Source organism: Falco cherrug, chromosome Z, assembly GCF_023634085.1.
Source record: "Falco cherrug isolate bFalChe1 chromosome Z, bFalChe1.pri, whole genome shotgun sequence".
In the NCBI taxonomy this organism is placed as follows: domain Eukaryota; kingdom Metazoa; phylum Chordata; class Aves; order Falconiformes; family Falconidae; genus Falco; species Falco cherrug.
In genome coordinates, this window is record NC_073720.1 from 27,347,313 (window position 1) to 27,366,135 (window position 18,823).

Sequence of the window (18,823 nt, forward strand, 5' to 3'; positions counted from 1 at the left end):
TAATAAACCGGATTCTATACAAATATACAATATTCTGGGTTGCGTGGTGTATAAGAGGGCTTCAAGAGTTGATATTCCCAATGAAATTAAGATAATTTTGCTTAATGGGAGCAGAATAATCTTAATAAGCCTATTTCACATAGTTATTCACATATTTAGAATGTGAATGAGGCCCAGGCAACCTTCTGATAATGGGAGATGGTTGAAGAATAAAGCTATCCATCAAAACGGTCTTCTGGAGGGCATGCTGGTTTGAGAGCTGGAGGATAGGAGTGGAGGGGCCTCTTTTTCCCTTACTTTTCTCCTCTACAAAAGCCTGTCTCATAATGAATGTTTAAGGAATGATGCACGCCTATTGCAAACCCGGTTCCATGACCTAAATTCCATACTTTATTTTTCTTTAAACGTCTCCTTCATGGAGTAGAATTATTCTGTGGGTTGTGAAGCTCGTATCTTGGTCTATTCCATACAGCTGGGAATGGATATGGAATTCCAGTAAGGATTTTTCGTTGCTTTCTTTGAACACTCAAACCGTTCTCGGATAGTGTTAAAAAACTTTTTTATTTGGCGATAAAGACTCCACATATTTGTTTTGTTTCTTCTTTCTTACTTACTCTCTTTAGCAGGGCTGTATAAATAGGAGTGCTGTGAAAAATTATCTTGTTCTTAAAATAGCATGGATGTTTTAGTTAGGGATGAATCTCCAAGATGTGACTGGAATACTTTTTATTCTCTTTCATAACAGAACTATCAAATCTAAAACTGGTATTGTTACAGCTGCACCTGGTTCTTCAGTAAGTGCAAACTTTGACAAAAGAATGAGATGTCCCAACCCTTTTGTTTATGACTTTTTCATAAACATTTCCTCATACAATTTACTGTAAAATGCATCAGTTTTTACATTTCAGTATACTGTCTGAAATATTTATCAAATAGACAACCTAAAACTGACATAAATTTTTATAAATTGCTTCACCAAAATGTGAAATACAGGTTTTTATTTTTCATAGGCTGGACTGCACTACATAGAGCAAGTGTGGAAGGCTTTTATGGGATAGCAAATGAGCTTTTGAAAGCAGGAGCTGATGTTAATGCTAAAGGAAGTAGACAAATAACACCGTTGCAAGATGCAGTTAAAGAAGGCCATTATAAGGTATAATTCAAATGGAACACAGATTATGTTTTAGGAATAGAAATGATTTTTGGATCCAGAAGGTCACATAATCTTTTTACATGTGGCTGATCTTTTCAGATTATGGGTAAATTCAGGAGCTTGCAAGTCCTTTCTGCCCAATTCCTTTACAAACTATTCTATGCTTTACAAGATTTGTCCAAAAGCAGAAGTTGTTTTTCCTGTTGTTTAGGACAATGGCTGAAGTACTGAGGAATAGGTTGCTACTGTGTAATATTACTTGTTTCACTTATTTTATAATCATCTTGCTGAATAATATATGACCTGAGCAGTCTTCTGGAGTTCTCATGACTTTTTCTCATTATTTAGTAAACTTGCATTTATGTGTGCAGCCATAACCATGCACAGACATTTTTTGTGTATTAACACATAACATGGAGAGTTAAGAAGACAGGGCTTTATCTTTTGTATGATCTTAAACAGAAAGTCAGCTGAATAGTCAATATGAATTAATTACTTAGGCTTTTTTTGCAAAATTCTGTGATTTCATAAGCCTGTGTCTGAATTGTGGATCCTCTTTCAGTCTGGCAGTGGTTGCCTCCTTTGTGGATGGTCCTAGGGTGGCCCAGATTTATGTAGGAGTTCTGCATGTCCCTTTTACCTGCTTGCTGTTCCTTTCTCTAGAAGTGCACATATGCTGCCTAATATGTATTTATTTTCAAGATTTTTTACATTTTTTGTGCAGCGTAGTAAGTTTTTTCCCTAAACATTTGCTCTCTTTCTGTTTTACAACTGAGAAAAGACTTAATCTGTTTCTCCCCAAGTCTCCCTGGAGCAAAGAGAAAAGGAGGACTTTTGGTTAATGATTTTCTCTGAGACGTGAGAGACTTGAGCTTGATTTTCAGCTTGTGGATGTGGTAATGCATCTTGCCCCCTTCCCTCAGGAATCCCCCGTAGGCCTTGGCCGCTGTGTAATGAGTTGGACAGTTAAGCTTCCCTTGACCACACTAACAACTCTTGCATGGCTGAGGTGGGAGACTGCACTGGCTGTACCAGAAACATTCCTTATCTCAACCACAGCACCACCTGACAGCCTTGGTGCATTCCTTATCTGAAACATAACATCCTCTAAACAGACCAGGAACACTATCTGAATCTGAGTGGATTTTTGAAGAATTCTGAAAAAATCCAATAATTATCAACTCAGATTGTGGTCAAGATGGAAATTTACTGTTGACTAAAGCCAATCATCTCTGACCCCATAAACAGCAGTCCTAAGTGAGACCCTTTGAGCTCTGCTGGACCGCAGTGGGCTGTGAACAGCATCTCCCTGTGAGTGGGATGCCACTCAGAGCTCGCTGACTCCCAAGCTTGCTGTACTAAGGGGACCATCGCTGAAAGCTAACGCAGGGCTTGGGCTAATTTGACTGCTTCTTGAGGCTCAGCCATTCACCTGTAATATGTAAGGGTTAAACGAACAAGAGATTGGTCAACTTTGGTGAGTTGGCAGGGGTTTACTAATGTCTGTAGGATGTATGTAAGATACTTAGTTGCTACATATTTTTGGTCTGGAAGTTTAGATAAGGGGATGTAGAATCTTAAGGGTATGTCATAAATAACTTTGGACAATGATAAACGAGTACTATAAAGAAAGATGTACATTTTCTTTAACTAAAGGGCAGGATGGTGTGTGTCAGAACAATAAGATAAGTAGTTTTAAGTCAGCAGAAGTTAACTACTATGCATGGGGGCAGAAAAATATGTAAAACATTTCAGGAAATAGTTTAAATATGTATTAGTTTTCTGGGAAATACTATGCATATGTATTAAGCCGTAGCATAAAAATAGTGAGAACCGGGGCTGAGGTATACATGCTAGGAAGAGCGATCCCCTATGCACCTGGTGCCACAGATAAAGAATACCTGCTTAACAATGACTCTGTGGCTGAGTTTTATCTTGGAATCCTGGTCCAGCCTCCTGCTTCAGCGAGGAGTGCTAGAAAGCAAGGGGGCTCGGAAACTCCAAGTTTTGGTATCACCTGTTGGGATTGCATTCAGTATGAGTATTTCACTGAACTTGAGGGGAACTTTTGACAGGTGTACGTGTTTGTACCTATATTTCTATACATCTATTCCTTTGTGTCTGTGTGCATATGTGTGTGGATTGTTTTAGGTACCTCGTGATAACTGTAAGGATTACTGTCTCAGATCTTTAATAAAGGTACTGTTGTGATTGTAGTACATCCTATGTACTTCACTTTGTAAATGATAAATCAGTCAATGATTAAGTGCTGCTAAAATCCTATGAAAAGCCTTAAACTGTGAACAAACCTTAGACAACCTTTAGATATAAACTTGTGAGTGGATCTAGCCACACCTGAGATCTCTTAAGAGTTTAGAAAGCAAGGGGTCTACTCTGAATCTCGTGACTCAGTGGAGGGTCTCCCTTACCCTTTTACTTTTTTTAGTCTCTGTGTAAATACTTCCAGCTTTAAATTTGATTCTTCTTTGTGTGATTTATCTATGTAAGAAGTAATAGAGTGAACCTTGCCACCAAACCTTGTGAAGTCACACTCCCACAAATTCCTATTAAAATTATTTTGCTCATACCTTTGATGGTGATAATTTAAGCAGCTTAACCTAAAACACCCCTTCGTGACAGTGGATCACAGACTCTTGCTGGTTCGTGAAATATTTCTGAGTTCTGTGAAGGTATTTAAGACACCATGTCCATGGTTATGCTTGAAGGACTCTGCATCTCTGCAAGTAATATTCAGGGGTCAGCAACCTGAATGATGTTGGAAGAACACTGATCTCAGCTAGGTCACTTGGGGCATACCAACATCATTCAGTACAGAGCTGTGTTAGAGTTATGTGAGCTGGTGTAGCCACAGGGAATGGTACTGTGTGGTGGTGCTATGTTTCCTCAGGAGCAGTGGTCTGTCAGCTTCTGACTAGCAACAAAATCATGTAGTCATTCAGTAATACGGCTTTTGGTAACATGGTATTTGGAGCTTTCAAAGCTACCTTCTCTGCATGAAGTTATTGTAGGTTGGAAACACACTTTTTGACTGCTTTACCCCTTTCTGCACCTGCAATGTGGCAAAATTAATTTCTTCTTTCAGAAAAATGATAAGTATATGAAAGACTTTCTAATAGTACAGTTAAGGAGAGAGCATACAAGTGTGATGTGTAGCTAAAGATCTCGTCAAGGAAGAAGAGTTCTCAACATTACTCATTGAAAAAATCTATAGATCTGGGACATCTTGTGAAGCCCAGGAGGGTTCTTTCTGTGGATTGAACCTTTTGTGATTTGCTCTGTTGTTAGGAGAATGTATGAATTGAGAAAACTTCATTAGCAATTTTCTCAGTAGCAATCTGGTTAGAGCTAATGAGGGACTTAAAAGGCATGGGTGAAGGATATGAGTTGAGGTTAGTCTGAAATGGTAACAGATGCTGAAAAGAAAAAGGCAGAGGTACAAATAAAACCAAACTAGTTCTGAAATGAGATTGTAGGATTACCCACAGAAAGGGAATCATCAGACTGTAAGTTTCCCATAGCTTAAAAAAGTATTCTGCAAAGGTAGATAGAACATTTTTCTGAAGTGGTAGTTTCTTGAATAGCAACAGAATCAAGTTTTATATTTGTACATAAATCATAATGTTGGTAAGACCATCTGAATGCGTTTCATTTGACTAGATGTATCTTGTACATCTGAAACAGCTGTCAGACCTTCTCTTTACAGTCACAGGAGTCACAACAGACACACCTAGAGCACAACTGATTTTCTCCTAAAGCAGATAGCCTAAACAGATAAGCTGACTCATACACTAAAATTGCCTAAAATCCACCAATAAAGAGCTATGGGAGGATGAATCCTGTTCTTTATTTTGGGAGACCTTGGCTTAATGTAATCAGATTAATAACTGGAATGAATTTATAAAAATTAAAATAATAAGATTAAAGGACAATGATGCATCTAGGAGAATGCTTGGGATATATTCACTAGAATAGAGAGGGATTATTTGTCATAGGCCTTACATTTGTTTGTAGTTGCTTATGTTGTCAAGTACGCAAGAGAGAGGCCTGTGTAAGGAAGGACTATGGAAAATACTGTCATAAAATAAACTGCCTGAAAACATACATTTTTTTCTAGGTGGCAGAGTTATTACTTTGGTATGGAGCTGATCCCCTATTAAAAAATGAGATGGGAAGGTGTGCATTAGAAGAAGCTGCTGATCCGTCTATGGTGAGACTGCTTAAAAGCTATGTAGAAAAATCCAGAAGAGGTTCAGTATCAGGTAGGGAGAATTATTCTGACATATCATCACCACTAAATGGAGAGATTCAGAATATCTTTTGCACTATATTTCCTTAATTACTGCTAGAAATTCAATGGGCTTCACTGTCTGATGCCTGGGTACCAGTGAACACTCCTTACCCAGCACAGTTGCTGTACATTGGCAAAGTATAAATGATGTGGTGATTATGTCCAGCTTTTTCTTGGACTGGAGCCAGCTTTGAATTTGAAATTAAGATGTGAAGCACCATAGTTGTTGCCTAACTAAATGTAAGGTGGGGCATGACTGTACTTGCTGATGGTTGAGCTGTGGCTTAGAGCTACAGATAAAATTTGGTTCTAAACTGGCACAGGGGCTGAATTATAAAGGATTCATAAGATAAAAAATGAAGGATCTAGGTTTAGGTGTAGATCTTGGGGGTTGCCAAGCCTTAACTGCTTATCCTTAGCTGCTAGTGTTAGGTCTGGGACTAGGGTAACATTAATGTAATAGCTAGTTAGTTTGCAAGGGGCTGGTAAGTGGGTAGGTGAACATTTTGGCTGGGAGTTTGACCTTGTACACTGCTAGGAACCAAGTTGAGAAGAAGTTTAGAAAAAGGCTGCTTTGTAGAGGGATTTTTAAAGGACCGAGGACATATGTTACCATTGTCTGGGTTGGACAGCCCAGGCCTGTTAGTTGAAGCTGCAGAGCAGTTTTAAATTGTCCTGGGAACAAGCAGTGGGAGAAAGAAAACAAGCTATGCACAGACAAGAAGCCAGGTGCAGAGCAAGTCCTGGGAACTGCGAAATCAACACACTGTCTTCGGCACACTCTGATCAGGCACCCGCAGCTTGCTCACCAGTCAGTGACACGGACCCCACATGGCCCAGAGACTTTTATCCAATCACCTGTGTGTAAAGTCGGGTGAGCGGTCGGTTTAAGTTATAAATATGACCTGTTTGTTTAATAAAGTGAGCACGGCATGTAGCCATATTGGTGTGATTGTCGTGACTTGGCTGACTCTCCACAGGGGACCCTCTTTGCTGCTTGGTCACGGGCAGGTACAAAGAAGTGTCACAAGGTAAGCCTTGATTAGAGTTAGAATTAGGACTATTGGACACCAGTGGGCCAATGTTGGCTGTGGCACATTTAAGTCTGGAAGGTGTCCCCAGCCCTTGGACTATTATCCCGTACTGCTTTTCCCTGTGGGTGGCAATGAAGCTGCAACATATAGTCTGAGGGCAGTCAAAAGAGACTTCAGGGTACTGGGAGAGTTAGTAAGGGAATCTGGTGCACAAATTTTTTCCTCTGTCCTTCCAGCTGTGGGCAGCAACATTGGAAGAAACACATGAACCCAGTCTATTAATACATGGCTCTGCAGCTGGTGTCACCACCACAATTATGGGTTTTTCGATAACTGGGTGGTCTACATGGCGCACTGGGCCTGCTGCTGTCATATAGGATTCACCTTTCTTAAAGGGGGAAGAGGGTCTTTGCTAACGAGCTAGCAGGGCTCATTCACAGAACTGTAAACTGGACTTAAAGAGGGAATGGGATAGTATCAGGCTTGCCTGTGGCAAGCAGTGGGATGACACACCAAGGTTAGGGGGATAGGGTGCTACTGAGTGCCTTCAGCTTGTTGCTCTGAGACGTGATGGATACACTGGAGCACACGCATCATATGGAGATGAGTCAGGGTCTCCTGAGGTAATGGGAGCTAACAAACACCAGGAAATTACCTCAACAGCATTAAGGTGTGTTCCTCTAAAAAGGTGACAAGGCCAACAGCCCAGCTGGAATGCCTCTACTAAAATGCATGCATCATGGGTAACAAACAAGTTGGAAGCCACTGTGCTGCTGGAAAGCTACAACTTAGTTGCCATTACTGAAACTTGGTGGGATGAGTCCCATGATAGGAGTACAGCTGTCAGTGGCTACAGGTTGTTCAGAAGGGACAGGTGAGGAAGGAGGGGTGGAAGGGTTGCCCTCTTCTATCACTTCAAGAAATTGATAGATTGTGAAGAAACTGAAGAATATCCATGAGCAGGTTGAAAGCTTATGGGTGAGAATTAAGACTGAGGCAACAAAGGGAGCATTGCGGTTGGTGTTTACTACAGGCTGCCTGATCAAGGACAACATACTGATGAAGCCTTCTTGCTCCAGCTACAGGATGCATTGCGCTTGCAGGCCGTCATCCTGCTGTGGGACTTCAACCACCCTGACATCTGCTGGATGAACTGCGGGCAATCCAGTAGACTCCTGGAGTGCATTGAGGATAACTTCTTAAGCCAGGTAGTAGACAGCTACTACCTGAAGGTATGCAATACCAGAAGGTATACAGGATCAGCTCACCAATGCAAGTGAGGCTAATCAGTGATGTCAAGATTGGAGGCAGTGTGGGCTGCAGTGATCATGCACTGATGGAGTTTGTGGTCCTGAGAAGTATGGGTCAGGCAAAGAGTAAAGTCAGGACCCTGAATGTTAGGAAAACAAAATTCCAGCTGTTCAAGGAGTTAGTCAGTGGGATCCCCTGGGAAACCACACTCAGGGACAAGGGAGCAGGACAGAGCTGGCAGATCTTTTTAAGGATGCTTTCCGTAGAGCGTGAGAGCTCTCAATCCCCAAGTGTAAGAAATTGGGAAAGGAAGGCAAGAGATTGACACAGATTAGTTGAGACATGCTGGTTAAACTAAAAGGCAAGAAGGAAATGCACAGGCAGTGGAAGCAGGGACAGGTGTCCTGGGAAGAGTATACAGGTGCTGACCAGTTGTATAGTGATTGAGTCAGGAAGGCCAAGGCATGCTGGAGCTGAACTGGGCAAGGGATGTGAAAAATAGTAAGGGCTGCTGTAGGTATGTCAGCCAGAAAAGGAAGGTCAAAGACAGTGTAACCCAATGATGACTGGCAAACTGCTAACAACAGACGAGGGGAAGGCTGAGGTATTCGACAACATTTTTGCCTCAGTCTTCACTGGCAACCTCTATTCGTGCATGGCTCAAGTGGATGGACAACAAGACGGGAACTGGGGGAGTAAAGTCATTCCCACTGTAAGAGAAGACCAGGTTTGTGAACACCTGAGTAACCTGAACATACATAAGTATGTGGCACCTGACAAGATGTATCCCAGAGTCCTAATGGAATTTGCTGATATAGTTGGCAAGCCACTCTCCATGATATTTGAAAAGTTATGGCAGTCAGGAGAAGTCTGACTGGAAGTGACTGGAAGAAGGGAAGCATTGCACCTTCTACCCAGAAGGTAGAAAGGAGAACACTGGGAACTACCAACCTGTCAGCCTTACCTCTGTGCCTGGGAAGATCATGGAACAGATCCTCCCAGAAGCTCTGCTGAGGCACATGGAGGACAGGGAGGTGATTCTCAAGACAGCCAGCATGGCTTCACCGATGGCAAGTCTTGCCTGACGAACCTAGTGGCCTTCTGTGATGGAGTGACTCTATCAGTGGACAAGGGAAGAGCTATGGGTGTCATTTATCTGCACTTCTGTTAAGGCCTCTGACAGGGTCCCCCACAACATCCTTCTCTCTAAATTGGAGAGAGAAGGATTTGATGGATGGATGGTTTGGCGGATGAGGAATTGGTTGGATGTATGCATCCAGAGGGTAGGGGTCAATGGCTCGATGTCCAGGTGGAGATCAGTGACAAGTGGTGTTGCTCAGGGGTCACTATTGTCACCAGTACTGTTTCATATCTTCAGCAATGACATAGACAGTAGGATCTAGTGTACCCTCAACAGGTTTGCAGGTAACAGCAAGCTGAGTGGTGCAGTTGACGTGCCTGGGGGCTGGGATGCCATCCAGAAGACCTGGACAAGCTCAAGAAGTGAGCCCATGTGAACCTCAGGGGGTTCAGCAGGGCCAAGGGCAAGGTCCTGCCCCTGGGCTGGGGCAATCCCCGGTATCAGTACAGGCTGGGGGGTGAAGGGATTGAGAGCAGTGCTGTGCAGAAGGACTTGGGGGTGTACCAGTGCATGAAAAGCTGGCCATGAGCCAGTAATGTGTGCTCGCAGCCCAGAAAGCCAGCCAAATCCTGGTCCGCATCAAAAGAAATGAGGCCAGCAGGTCGAGGGAGGAGATTCTGCTGCTCTACTCTGCTCTGGTGAGACCGACCCCACCTTGGAGTACTGCATCCAGCTGTGGAGCCCTCGGTGCAGGAAAGACATGGACCTGTTGGAGGGGGTCCAGAGAAGGGCCCCCAAAATGATGGGAGGGGTGGAACACCTCTGCTGTGAGGAAAGGCTGAGAGAGCTGGGGTTGTGCAGCCTGGCAAAGAGAAGGCTCTGGGGAGACGTTGTAGTGGCCTTTTGATACTTACGGGAGACTTTTTAGCAGGGCCTGTTGTGATAGGACAAGGGGTGACGGTGTTAAACTAAAAGAGGGTGGGTTCAGACCAGTTGTAAGGAAGACATTTTTGTAATGAGGGTGTTGAAACACTGGCACAGGTTGCCCGAGGAGGTGGTAGATGCCCCATCCCTGGAAACATTCAAGGTCGGGTTGGACTGGGTTCTGAGCAGCTTCATCTAGGTGAAGATGTCCCTGCTGATGGCAGGGTGTGGGTGGACTAGATGACCTTTAAAGGTCCCTTCCAACCCAACCATTCTATGATTCTTTAAGTTTGGAGACAGGACAGTAGGAGTAGGCAGGAGTTACTGGCTTCAAATGAGAGTGAAACCAAGGTTAATGCTGCTGTAAGAGATTAGCTTGATGGAGACTGCTTTATTTGGGAGGTCCCATGATTAGAGGTTAGGGCTGCAGCCACCAAAGGTCATCCAGACATTCTGAGCTTTCCAAAGTTTGGTGGGCTGAAAATATGTTTAAAATTGTAGTTTGGATTAGCGTTTGGCTTAATAGGTGCTCGATAGCTGGGTGAATCTTAGGGCTGGAGTTGGGGTTCATGTTGCAGTACAGAATAACAAAGGGTGATAAGCTAAATTTTTTTTTCAGTGTGGTGTGACAGGTCTAGGTTTGAGCGCATATTGGCCAGAAGTAAATGCATATTGTTGTGTGGATTAAGTAAGTATATTAATATCTAGGATAAGATCTTGGTAGCTTCTATACTCTTTTTATGCCATTTTGTCAGCACAGAGGGTAGCTGGAAAGCTAAAGCAGATGACCACAAGGCACTGAATTGGTGCTGGGGAACATCCCTGCTTATATTTACATTGGTGATTTGGCTTTGGCTACTGCATCCCTTTCCCTGCCCAAATATGCTGTACAAGGAATGATGTAAGCTAGTATCATCCGAACATTCCTGGCTTCAGAAAAGTCTCTTGGGGATCGGGGAAGCCTGTTACAAGTTAGGGAAATGTAGTAGCTCCTCTGAGTTTCTAAAAATAATTGCTCAGGTCAGTAATCCTCCAAAAAATTTGGAAGCATGTCACACTTCATCTCACCTGTCCTGGTTGGTACAAGACGCCATCTACAATAAAGATAGGAGTTCAAGATTTTAATATGTATTTTACATATTGATATGTTTTCATTTCTAATAAAAACCTTATGGCTCGATATCTTTTCTAGGTAGCTGAACGTGGTAAGTACTGTTACACACAAGGCTGTGGACACAGTATGGTGTATGTGTAAAGAGTTATGGTCTCTTCAATTCTTGTTTCTTTCTGTCTGTCATTTTCATTTCAGATGGAGATGATTCAAAGAATACGTTAAATACTGAAAGTGTAGAGGACACCAACCTGTACCAGGTACATCTTTACAGAGATGTTAATTTTATGCTGAACTGTTGTTACAGGCTTGCTTAGCAGTCTTCAGTAAACTAAAGCAGACGAATGTTTCTGGAATGTGTTTCAAACCCAGTACATGATATACTAGGCACTTCATACCCAGCAGGGACTGAAACAGAGTGACATTCATGTTATGTCAATTCTATGGAAAGCAGTTGCTGATCCTTACTGGTACTTGGTTTAAGCTGCACCCTCATGGACATGCAGGACAGAGGCAGTTGGCTGCCTATCACGGACAGTGGCTCTTGCTGAATTTTGCAAGTGCTGCAGAGGTACTTTACAAGTCTGGTACATGATGCCTTTTTGTACTTGCAGATACCTGACTGATACTGCAGCACGTTGCCTGGCTTGTAGCAGCAGGATAGCTGCTTCTTGCCTCTCTCTAGTACGTTGTGTTGGGTTTTGATATGAAAGGATTCGGGAGCCACTGTCTTGCATAGGGGTCGCACAGTTATACTGTGAGATGTGGGAGCTAATACCTCACATGAAAACAAGACACCATGATCAGTCACTTGGGTTGTCATTTGTTTGCATATAGCATAAGAGCTTTTGGCATTAACAGCTGTATTCTCCCCATCTCATTTTCTCCCCTTGAACAACGGTAACTGGTAATGTCTGAAACATATTATGCAGCATGCACAGACACTTTATTCTTGCTTTCTGAAATTTTATGTGATTATGATAACTGTCCTTATTTCTCACATTAGTACAGTCTACAATGTCCTTAGAAATGTTTTGCTGTAACAGCATCCATGGTGTATAATCTTAGATTACACATTAAAACATTAATTGATTGATGAAGGATATTCTCCAAGTAGAAGGTGTAAACATTTAATTGGGAAAATCTACTACTGTGCTTGTGTAACTGATGATTTCAGTAGTTGTGTGAGTTGTTGCAGTGTTTGTGTTCTGGTTCTATCTCCAGATGTGAAGTAATCAACAGGATAACTCTGTTAGTCTGCCTTTAGAGCAGTTTTGTTGTGAGACTGCCATGAGTTAATTCTTTTGTGTTTTTGCCATGTTATTTCCCGTTCTTCAAAGTTTCCTAGAATCATTGCAGACAGATCTGCTAGAAATGTGAAACTGTAACTCTGGTATGTGACCACAAAAGCAATGTAGTTTTAATTCTTTAAAGGCAGAGCATTAATTCAAAACCGGTTAAATTTTCAGAAATAAATAAAAGTGTAAAGCATTTCAGTAATATTTATAATTTAATTTCACCCATTAATTTTTACACTTCTTACACAGATTTCTTAGTTTCTGAATTTCTTTGTCCTAAAGCTGTCTTAAAAAGCTGCAAAAGCAGAGGATATCAGTTAAGTTTATAACAGTAGTTTTCTTTTAGTGTGTAATAAAGCAATTTATCAGAAAATGAAATTAAGTGTATTTCCTGTTTTGTAGATAGAATTAAATGCAGATGACACAGTTCAACATGATAATACTAAAGCATCCAAGGAGGTTTTGCTAAAAGTGAGCAAGGCAGAAAAACAAATCTGGTGAAATATAAACAGTATATGAAAGTAAAGTTCTTCAGGAGTCTGAAGGCAGAAAACCAAATCAAAAAAATATAACTTCAAAAAAGAAAAATAAATCTGATATTATTATAGCAGAGGCTACAACCAAAACTATTCAGAAATAATGTCTCATGTTAGGTAGGCCTCAGGTTTAGGTCCACCCTACAAACTAAGGAACAGTTAAATTATAGAAAATGTATTTCCCTGGTGCTGGACCTAATGAAGTGGGACACACTGTTGCTGTTTCTAATCATAATTGTTGCATCCTAGTTAACGTTGTGAGAAAACCGAGCTCAGTCAGACAGAATTGCAACAGAAACATGAATTCAGCAGTGGTGACAGTGAAAATTAATTTACAGAAGAAAAGGGCAAAACTGGTGGAAGCTCAGCAACTTCTGTTGTAACAGGGGAGTATATCACCAGAAATCACATCAATGGTTTCTGGAGAAAAAGTGTCTGCACAGCATTCTCAGACTACTGATCTGAAGGAACTTGATTCTCAATCAATACTCACTTGCTTTGACTTACTCTCACAACCTATCTGTTTTAAAGTTAAAACAGGACGTCTGAACAGGAGTTATGACAGTGATCAGGAATTTAAGTACCAGTATGAGAATACCTTCAGAACAAATTATTTCTTTGCAAAACCTGACAAATAAAATTAAATCTGATGTTGATGGAAACAAAATTAATGGTCTAAGTTTAAAACTCTTTTTGCTTTTGTTTGAAGATTTCCCTACAGACAGGCGAGTCAGAACCAACATGTGCAAGTCTTATGGATTCAGACAGCATGGACATAGTGCAACAGACTAATGTAAATGAGGTGCAGAACATTAACACTAATATATCTGAAGATGGAATCAGCTGCACTGAACAGACACTTCAAGCAAATACAGAAACACAGTTGGCACACGAGCTTTTAGCAGCTACTAATGGAGAAAGTGTTTCTGGAAGTCCTTATGATTCTACCAGTGGTGTAATAAGCACCATTCCACAAGAGGCTCCACAACCTGAGAAAGGTGGGGGGATCCTGCTTAATGCAGAAGGAAGTGTTGAAGCGTGTCACACTGAAACTGAAAATGCTTGCAGTTTAGACATCGAGCCTATGGCTTTACAACTCCATGAAAAGGACATGCTTCAAATTAGACAAAACAGAGGGGATCTTCAGGACACCAGCTCAAAAGCAGATTTGCATTTTAGTGTTAATGCAGGCAGCAAGTCTCCTTACTCATTTCAGATTGTGGAAAATATGCAGAAAGAAACCTTGCAGAAAACAGGTGCAATACTTTGTTTGAAAATAACTGAGTTTCTTGTAAGCATTCTATGTATTCTATTAAAAAAACCCAGCTGTTGGTATCCAGAGAATCTATTTTGCCATAAATAAATAGCAGACACATGGAATGTGTTCTAGTATATTCCAGTGTTCCGGATTAACTAGTTAGTAATTTTTGCTTTCATTTTTGGGGACTGTTTTATATCCACATCCCTGTTGTGTTTACCAAAATGTTACCGCAATGCTTATTCCAATAATTAGGGTATATAGAAGAATCTTGGAATTGTTTTGCATTCAATCTCAGTCATTAACATGGTAAACAGTGGGTAAAAGACTTATTATGTTAAAGCATATTCAAAAATACAGTGAGCTACTGCAGATATTTTTTTAACCTAGACAAGGTGGTCATTTTGACATTAATTTTAGTATCAGTTATAACTTCTGAAATTACTGAATAGTATGACATAGATACTCTGCTTTTGTTAAATCAACAGATGAAGGAGTTTTTTCTGGAGTAAGTGGAACAGAAGGCACCGAAGAAAATGGAGAAGGAAATGCAAAGACCAGCATGCTTTCACAGTTTACTGAAACAGAAGTCCATGCTAAAAGAGTTAGATTAGACCCCTGGGAGACAAGCCAAAGGGCAGCCTCGTATTCCAGTAGCAGCAAAAACAAGTCTTCGTCTGATCAATCACAATTCAGTCAAGCATCAGAACCACAAAAATCCAAGCAATCAGGTGAAAAGTTAATAGTATTTTATAAAAACAGTGGCTTTTTTTTCCAGACATACATGAAGAAGGCTTTTTGTAAAAGATGAGGGAAAATCAGGAAAAAAAAAAAATAGTATGTTGAGCAAATACTCTAGCGAGTTCCAAATACTTGAAATATTTCCAGAACTTCTGTACTCCATTTTACAGAATGCACATAATTAGTCTGTTTTGTTTATGTTACATTCATCAGTCTTTGAGCTTTGTGGTAGGTGGGATGCAGGTTTTTAACTGAGAGCTTAAAATAACTTTAAATTGTTCCTTAGTTAACTGTGTTACATAAATGATAGCCTAAATAACACTAAAATTGCTCTCGTTTTATTTTACATATTACAGATCAAAGAAGAAAACCTTGGTCTCTGTATATTTGGTATATATATATTTATTCCCTTAGATTTTGTAGACTGAGTCCTCATCAGGCACAAATTGGCATAGGCTCTTGTACGGCATGCTTGTACATTTGGTTTTAACTGTAGTGTAGAAACAAACCTACTTATATGAGGATAAGGACCTAGCATCCTCTGGTAGTTATATTCTCTTCTGCCTGCACATACAGCTCTCTGTTTAGCAGTTTCATCCCATATTAAAGACTTGCATTTATCTTGTAGCCTTACCATCACAACAGAGTCCTGGTCCAGCTGATTACTCATGACAACCCCCAAGTATTTTTCACTCACTGTTTTTTTGGTAAAGCTGACAGCATCTTGTTTATGTTGTTTTCTTTTGAAACTAGAGAACTATAGCAGTCAAGATCTACTAAAACCAAAACCTGTAGTTCAGATGGGATCACCTTTTCTTTTAAAACTTGCAAATGTAATATATCTGGACTGCTGATTTGATTTGGTATTCTCCTTAATTTGTGTCGAAATGTAAAGAACTGTGTTGTTAGATGATAGGAATTTGTTGTGCAGCTTTGCCTTGGTAGAATAGAGTATTTGTCTTTTCATATTACCTTAGACAATTCTGTCATTTCTCTCTACTAATTAAAAGTTTTGGAATTATTTTTTCTGGGTTTGATAGACTTTAAAATACTGTCTACTTAGGGCTTCAGCTGTCTGTGACTCTCTCTTTGTATTCTTTTGTTTTCCACAGAGGTTTTCTACAACTACTCATTTATATTTGGTTCCATTCACTTCCCATTTTTTCATTTCTCATTTACTGTTGCTTTTTTAATTCCGTTCCTATGCCAGGTTAGTTTTTGAATTGGTGTAGCTTTTCATCTTGAGTGTGGGTTATGTTGTGAAATACTTACTAGCTATTACTCATATTTTCCTGCTGAAATGTTTTCTGTAAGCTGTTTCCAGCTCTGTGAAACTTTCTCTTTCAGGTAGCTACTGTCTCAATGTAAATCTACGCTTTGTATATACGTATATAGGAAAAGGTGGTTTTTTTATTTATATATATATATATAATATAGGTTTATAGAAGTGTGCGTGAATGCATGTGTATTTGTGTATGGCATTTACATATTTATGGCAAAATAACATTTGATTTATTTTTTCCAAGTGTGTGTAGCAAAAAATTTTAGTTTCTTCCTTGGACTGCAGTTATGTGTTTCTGGTTATGTCTTACTGGTTAAACTTTGGTTGCCTTTGAATGGGATGGAAATGAATGCTAGCATTAAGTATATTGTATATATTTAAAAAATCAATGGGATTCATGCTCCTACATGCATTAACTGCTTTTAAAACCAGAATATATATACAGAATATATATTTAAAATAATATGTATAACAAATTACACACCCACCTGTACAGGTGCGCACAATATGGACAAATACATCTGCACACATGCCATCAACATACTCATTTATTTACCTCTTTTGTTTGCTTAGTACCCTCCTTCTCTTTGGGGACTTTGTCTGGATGCTCACTAGTCTTATACGTTGAATTAAGGAGTCATTGGCTAATCTCTGCAATGTCCTGCAACACATGACAAAAAACATTCTGGAAATTGTGAAGTTCCTGCTGATCCTTTTATTTTGGTAGTCATGGAATTTTTGTTGTCTTCTGCCTTCAGCTGTACAGAATACTGTTTCCTCTTCCTGTCTCAGGTGGCAGCTGGTTTTAAACCCATCTTAAGTTCCTGCTGTCTTGAGTTTCTGGACTGCAGGCTCATGTTTTCTTTTGGAAAGTGAAGTGAGAAGGAAAGGCCTCATCATATTACTGCTCTCCAGTGTTTGGCCTTGCTGTCTGCATATTGGTTCCTCCTGTTGTAGGCATGCCTTTTTACTTCTTTCTGGAAAAAAAAATCTATGGCATATCTGATATATGCCATCATCTACTGCTAAACATTGAACATAGAAAGTATTTCTTTCCCTGCAGTTGTTCTTTCCTGTAGCACCTATATTCCTGCTCAATTTTTATAATAAAGCCTATGTGCATTAATACGTTTTTGGATTTTTTTCCTTTATATTTTTTCTTCCCCTCTCTCTCTCTTTACAATTATGATTTAAAAAAATCCTTTATTCCAAACATGTATCTTACATTTTGTTCTCCTGTGGAATAGCATTTCACAGATTACTTTTTCCTCCAAAGATACTCTTCAGGTATCTTTATTCAGCTAAAATGTGTTCCCTTCACCCCAGGAAAATGATGTTGTTTGAGAGGTGATGCAAGAAAGCGTAGCCCTTCATACAGTTGAAGTCATTAATAGCTTTGGAGGCCAGGACAATGGCATTCAGATTGTAGCAGAAGAAAGTGGAAGATAGGATAATGTCTTCTGACTTGTGGGGTTTTCATTTTTTTTGCTGTCTCATGCCTTTTCTTCATCAACTGGCTTTTGTAGCTCATCTGATTTTTCCTGTGTCCCAGTGGTCTTCCTTATATTGTTGTATTCTTGCATAAAAATCTCTTCTTCCTAAATGATGCAGTGTCACTTTCATCTACAGTCACTTCCTAGGCTCTCAGCATTCCTGTTCTGCTTATACAGAAGGAAGGTACAAACAGCTTGATTCTTTTCTTATAGTTCAGCCTGTGTAAGGAATTACTCATAGATGAATGCCGAAGCATTCAGATGTCTTTCTGAAGGAGGATGTCCTTGCAGTTGTTGAGGTGTGGCAGCTTAATCTAGTCTGATTGCTGGTTACTGTAATCTCTCCATTTTATCTTTGTACATGTGCTGACTGGATTTTGTATTTGCCATGTTCCTGATCTTTCCTGCTTATGACCCACCTAGCAATGTGTTCCGTGGAGGACAAGTATTTGGTGATTCACATACCAATGTCCCATTATGCTTTTGTGAATGTTTCCTAATGACCATGAAGAAAACTGTTGTGCATGACAACTTAACTGGAAAACTTTGCAATTATTTCTGTTCACTTGCAGCTGATATTGCTAAGGGTCATTAGCTTAATGGGCTGTTGTGTGCCTTGTTTTCCTCACACGTCTCTAAAAAGTCCCTAGGACATTCTCCCATGAATCAAAGGGGAAGAAAAGGAAGAACCAGAAAGTGGATGATCACTTTGGGAGTTCAGACTGAGAAGCTTTTAGACAAAACACAATACATTATCTTATAGAAAAGTAGGTCTCAGACTGGAGGAGTATTTCAGTAATGTGACTCCTCTGTGTGCTTTAAAATCTCAGTTTTCATTTGAAAGAGAAACTCACTTTAGCTCTTCTGGCTGCGGCACAGTGCGGGCCAAGCACCCCCAATGCAAATAGGGCTGCCCGAATGCTTTCTGACAGAATAGCCTATAGTGAGTTCCATGCTGCCGTAGTCTGGCTGCAGCAGTGCTTGAACAAGCTAGTTTGAAATTAGTACGGATAGATCCTCACTATATGTGAGTCTTTAATATAGTTGCAGTATATCTTTCATGTTCTTCCAAACAGTTTTGTGTGAAAAGCTCAGTAGTTTACGTTAAAGGAAGGAAGCCTTGGAAAAGCAGTTTTTCCACAAGGCAGGAGGAGCCTGAAGAAAGGCAGCTGTCAAATCATGGAAGGTGTTTGATAGTAATGGATACTGATAAATGAAAATAGTTGAGAAGACAGCTTGTCTGATGAGAAGAGGGAATGCTTGGGATGCAGCAACTAATTGTTCATAGGAGTCATTAAAAAAACATGGCTAGAGTAGCAAAATGCTTATTAAAACCCTTAAATTTTCCTGGT

The 18,823-nt window shown here is 40.3% G+C and overlaps 1 protein-coding gene across 2 annotated transcripts in view; it reads left to right on the forward strand.

The window, feature by feature from the left end:
• ANKRD31 (ankyrin repeat domain 31) overlaps positions 1 to 18,823 on the forward strand; it is a 75,357-nt gene that overhangs the window by 24,472 nt on the left and 32,062 nt on the right. For both annotated transcript variants that reach the window (XM_055698439.1, XM_055698440.1), the window contains exons 10-14: positions 1,011 to 1,153; positions 5,289 to 5,433; positions 11,062 to 11,123; positions 13,407 to 13,953; positions 14,444 to 14,686. In XM_055698439.1, coding sequence (XP_055554414.1) covers positions 1,011 to 1,153; positions 5,289 to 5,433; positions 11,062 to 11,123; positions 13,407 to 13,953; positions 14,444 to 14,686 — 1,140 coding nt within the window. The remainder of the gene's footprint in view (positions 1 to 1,010; positions 1,154 to 5,288; positions 5,434 to 11,061; positions 11,124 to 13,406; positions 13,954 to 14,443; positions 14,687 to 18,823) is intronic.